The sequence below is a fragment of the Engraulis encrasicolus genome, chromosome 7 (genome assembly GCF_034702125.1).
Source record: "Engraulis encrasicolus isolate BLACKSEA-1 chromosome 7, IST_EnEncr_1.0, whole genome shotgun sequence".
Taxonomy (NCBI): domain Eukaryota; kingdom Metazoa; phylum Chordata; class Actinopteri; order Clupeiformes; family Engraulidae; genus Engraulis; species Engraulis encrasicolus.
In genome coordinates, this window is record NC_085863.1 from 31,614,607 (window position 1) to 31,619,606 (window position 5,000).

Below are 5,000 nucleotides of genomic sequence, written 5' to 3' on the forward strand. Positions count from 1 at the left end.
TAACTGGTAGAACATCATCACACACTTGAGTAATGTAATTAATTAATATTGGCTCTCTCCTGTAGTGAATTAACAAAAAGACAACAGAGACATCAGTCTTCATGCTTTTTTTGTATTTGGTTGTTTTTTTTTTGGTTGGCCCTGATTGCATATCCGTTATATTGAAGAATTAGAAATATATTATTTGCTGAATTCAAACACAATATTATTGCAGTATACAATGAACACCATACCAGTGGTGTTTCTAGGTCATCATATGATACCAAAGCCTTGTTAACAAGTGCAGCCTCGTTAACAATATTTGTTTGTTTATTTGTTTTTGTGTGTTGTGTCAGCCTTGGTAATTACCTTGATCTATGCATTTACATATTGGCTTTCATATTGACCTCTGTCTCTTTCTGTCTTTGTGTGTGTGCGTGTGTGTGTGTGTGTCTGTGCGTGTGCGCGCGTGTCCGTACGTGTGTGTGTGCATGTGTGTGTGTGTGTGTGTGTTCATCTCTGTCTCTCCTACAGTCTCCATGTGAAGGTGTACCATAATGCAACATGTGTCCCCAGCACCAGCACTGACAATGATGGCCACCCAGAGCGCTCCTCCCCCATCCTACCAGGAGAGCCAACAGGTAATGCCCTTTTCTATTATACTACACTACTGTACTCTTCTCTACTCCATCAACTCGATTACTCTACTCTACTCTACTCTACTCTACTACTCTACTCTACTCTACTCTACTCTACTCTACTCTACTGCTCTACTCTACTCTACTCTACTCTACTCTACTCTATTACTCTACTCTACTCTATTACTCTACTCTACTCTACTCTACTCTACTCTACTCTATTACTCTACTCTACTGTACTCTACTGTACTCTACTGTACTCTACTCTACTCTACTCTACTCTACTCTACTCTACTCTACTCTACTCTACTCTACTATTTAAGTCTACTCTACACTACACTACTCTACTGTATTGGAATCACCCTTCACAGAGCTTTCCTCCACCATCTTACCAGGGGAGCCAACGGGTACATTATTCCATTAAACCACACCACTCTACTCTACTCTACTCTACTCTACTCTACTCTGCTCTGCTCTACTCTACTCTACTACTCTTGTCTACTCTACTCTACTATTACAGCCTACTCTACACTACTCTATTCTACTGTACTGTGTATTACTGTACACAGAGCGTTCCTCCATTATTTTTTACCAGGGGAGCATTATTCTGTTGTACTACTCCTCTACTCTTCTCTTCTCTTCTCTTCTCTATCCCTCGGCACGCCACAGCAAAAAAGGCTATGTACTGCATGTAGATCCGCAAACGCTATTGAAACATAAAACAGAAGACTCTGCATTAACTGAAATGAAAAGCAACACGCAGCAAGGAACACGAGCAAGGGAACACGATTGCACTCCAGCTAGGAACATGAATTGCAAAATCAAGCATTAATTATTGTCGTTAATGCACCTCGCAATGCATTGTGGGTCCTCCCCCCACAGCACTAATCTTGCTATGGAAACACACTCCCCTGCCGTACAAGCTTGTTACGTGTGTGTGTGTGTGTGTGTGTGTGTGTGTGTGTGTGTGTGTGTGTGTGTGTGTGTGTGTGTGTGTGTGTGTGCGTGTGCGTGTGTGTCTGTGTGTGCGTGTGCAGGCTGCTCTATCTGATGAAGATATAGGCAGGCAGGGGTGTGATCTTGAGGATTGAAGGCTTAATACATATGGATGGCTCTTGATTCCTTGTGCTGTCGCTATATCACAACAGCACGCTGCATCTCCATTACTGATGCTCACTATTAGCAGAGCTAAAACCATGGTTACTTCAAAGAAACTGTCTTCAATAGAGGAATAGATAAATATGTACTGTATATGACTGCACTTATTACAGTTTTTGCCTACTGCTTAAACACTATAGGCAGATGCTTAAACCAAAGTAGCATATCGTTAAGTTGTTGGTGCATAACTTAAACACTTATTGCTTGACTTTAAACAAAAGTAAGCATTACACTTTCATACCGGTTTAGCAAGGCACTTGGTCCTTTACGCAACACACAGACTCCAGCTGTCTACACACAATTTCATACACAAGACACTTTGTTCAAAAGTAAAATCTCAGAGTGTCATTGTGAAAACACATCTGTTAAAAAAACAAAACACACTGATGTATGACAAGATTTAGACACAGACAATAAAACACATGCTTTCAAAATTGAACACTGTTCTGCCATGTTACAAAGTTGCATGCTTTATATTACATTACATTTGTTTTATTTTGCATTTATTTGTTTTACTTTGATTGCTTGTATGCTAAACAAGGCGAATAGTACAATGGTACTAAAGTGTAGAATATGGAGTATGGCATTGACTGACTCACGTACTGTAAAACCTAGCCTGATACATGCCGCCAAGAGTAGCCTTTTGTCTTCATCATCACATGTTAGGTAATGTGAACATGATAGTTTGTAGAAATAGTGTCATTTTCAGAACACAACCAAGCAAGACCACTTGAGCAAACTGACTGAACATGATATAATTTTGATGATGTCATGTAGTAGATGTCAGCTGCATAGTGTGTCTGTGAAAATGTATTGTATTTCGTGAATACCTCATACCTCATAACCAAACAAAGTAGCCTATATTGACTTGATTGTCATTGATGATTGTCATTACAGCATGTTGACGTAACCCCATATTTATATCATATTTAGATGTTTGAAAATTTGTGAATATAACCAATACACAAAAAAGGTACATACTACGTACGCTCACCTACACACTGTTGTGTTGAGAGTGATGTAGTCCTACTGTTTGAGATATATTTTGCTTCGGTTTAATATCCTGTACTGTAAGGTGCAGTTTTGTAATGTACAGTATTGAATTTTGGGGTCTTGTGAAAATGTACATTCTGTGAGACTGAATAGACTGCTCCAAAAAGAAAGACTGCTGTGTTTTGTATAAAGCAGACAACTGTTTTAAAGTTATTCTAATTTGTTTTCTCATTTGGTGCTTTTGTATGTCTTTTGACATGAAAGTGAGGTTTTGACAAAAGATTGTAAGGTTTTTATGGCAATGTTTATGCTTTTATAGCAGAGCTTCATGTTGCCATATATGTGATGGGTTTATCTCAAGTGTTGAGCGTAATTGGCTTGTGTGTAGAGTTTTGACTCTATGAGCCAAATTTTGCAAATTGTGTGCAAGCAGTCGGCAAAAACTGTAATCAGTCACTCCTTATACTATGTAATTTAATACTATATGTAATTTACTGTATACAATATCTGAAGTGTATTATAGACTACAGATTCAGCAGAGCACAGCACAGCACAGCACAGCACAGCTCAGTACAACACAGCACAACACAACACATTGAACCACACAGCACAACACAAAACAATGCAATGCAATGCACCGCACCACAACGCACCGCAACGCAACGCAGCACAACGCAACGCACCACGACGCAGCGCATCACAACGCAATGCAATATAACACATCACATTACACCACACCACCCAATACTGCACAAAACTAACACAGCAAAGCTGAACACAACGCATCAAATCGCACAACATTAGCAAAGCACAGACATGCTATATCACAGCAGAGGAGTCGCATCACTCCTCCCCTCCCTGTCGCACCCCTGTGTCCCTCCGCCCCGAGCATTAGTGCCAGGGGAGACATCCTGAGCTGCAGGAGACAGAACCCATGCAAATGAGAGCTAGTTAAGTAAGTGTGTGTGTGTGTGTGTGTGTGTGTGTGTGTGTGTGTGTGTGTGTGTGTGTGTGTGTGTGTGTGTGTGTGTGTGTGTGTGTGTGTGTGTGTAGTGTAGTGTGTGTGTGTGTGTGAATGTGGGTAAGTGTGTGTGTGCATGTGCGTGTGTGCATGTGTGTGAGTGCGGGTGCGTGCACGCGCTCGTGTGTGTGTATGTAGTGTGTGGGTGCGTGCGTGTATGCATCTGTGTGTGTGTGTGTGTGTGTGTGTGTGTGTGTGTGTGTGTGTGTGTGTGTGTGTGTGTGTGTGTGTGTGTGTATGTAGCTGTGTGTGTGAGTGTGTGGGTGTGTGCGCGAGTGTGTGCGTGCGCGAGTGTGTGCGTGCACGCGCGTGTGTGTTTGTGTGTGTGTGTGCGCGTGCGTGTGTGTGTGTGTGTGTGTGTGTGTGTGTGTGTGTGTGTGTGTGTGTGTGTGTGTGTGTGTGTGTGTGTGTGTGTGTGTGTGTTTCCATGTGCATCTGTGTGTATGTGTGTGTGTATGTGTTTCTCTCTGTGTGTGTGTGTGTGTGTGTGTGTGTGTGTGTGTGTGTGTGTGTGTGTGTGAGCTAGTTAAGTGTGAAGCAGCTCATTTATTTCCCATTTGGAGCTCGGATTAAGACTTGAAGCTTCCTGCTCTCTCCTCTCTCCCCTTCTATCCCCCTCTCTCTTCCTCCTCCCCTCTCTATCCCCCTCTCTCCTCTCTCTCTCCTCCATGCTCACTCAGGAGGGGCGTGTGTGTGTGTGTGTGTGTGTGTGTGTGTGTGTGTGTGTGTGTCTGATGGGGCCTCACTCTCAAAAGCTCATCAGGAAGAGAAGAGAGAAAAAACAGAGAGGAGGGGGAGAGATGGGGCTAGTGAGGGAGAGAGGGAGGGAAGACAGAGGAGAGGGAGGAGGAGAGAGGGGGTAAAAGGAGAAAGATGAGAGGAGAGTAAAAAGAGAAGAGGGGAAATGGAAAGAGGGAGGGAAGAGACTGAGGGGAAATGAAGAAAGAGAAGTAAACAGCAGAGGAGAGTGAGGGAAAGAGTGAGAAAAAGAGATGGGGGAGGTTAGAGAGAGAGAGAGAGAGAGAGAGAGAGAGAGAGAGAGAGAGAGAGAGAGAGAGAGAGAGAGAGAGAGAGAGAGAGAGAGAGAGAGAGAGGAAATGAGCATGGGGGAAAGAGACACACCAGGGTGTAAGATACCAGGGAGAGGAGAAGAAGAAAAAGCAGAATACGAGAAGAGAAGAGAAGAGAACAGAACAGAACAGAAGAGAAGA

At 42.8% G+C, this 5,000-nt stretch overlaps 1 protein-coding gene across 1 annotated transcript in view; it reads left to right on the forward strand.

The window, feature by feature from the left end:
• Window positions 1-465: 465 nt before the first annotated feature.
• LOC134451809 (uncharacterized) overlaps window positions 466-5,000 on the forward strand; it is an 83,755-nt gene continuing 79,220 nt past the window's right edge. The window contains exon 1 of the mRNA XM_063202208.1: window positions 466-620. Coding sequence (XP_063058278.1) covers window positions 537-620 — 84 coding nt within the window. The 5' untranslated portion in view covers window positions 466-536. The remainder of the gene's footprint in view (window positions 621-5,000) is intronic.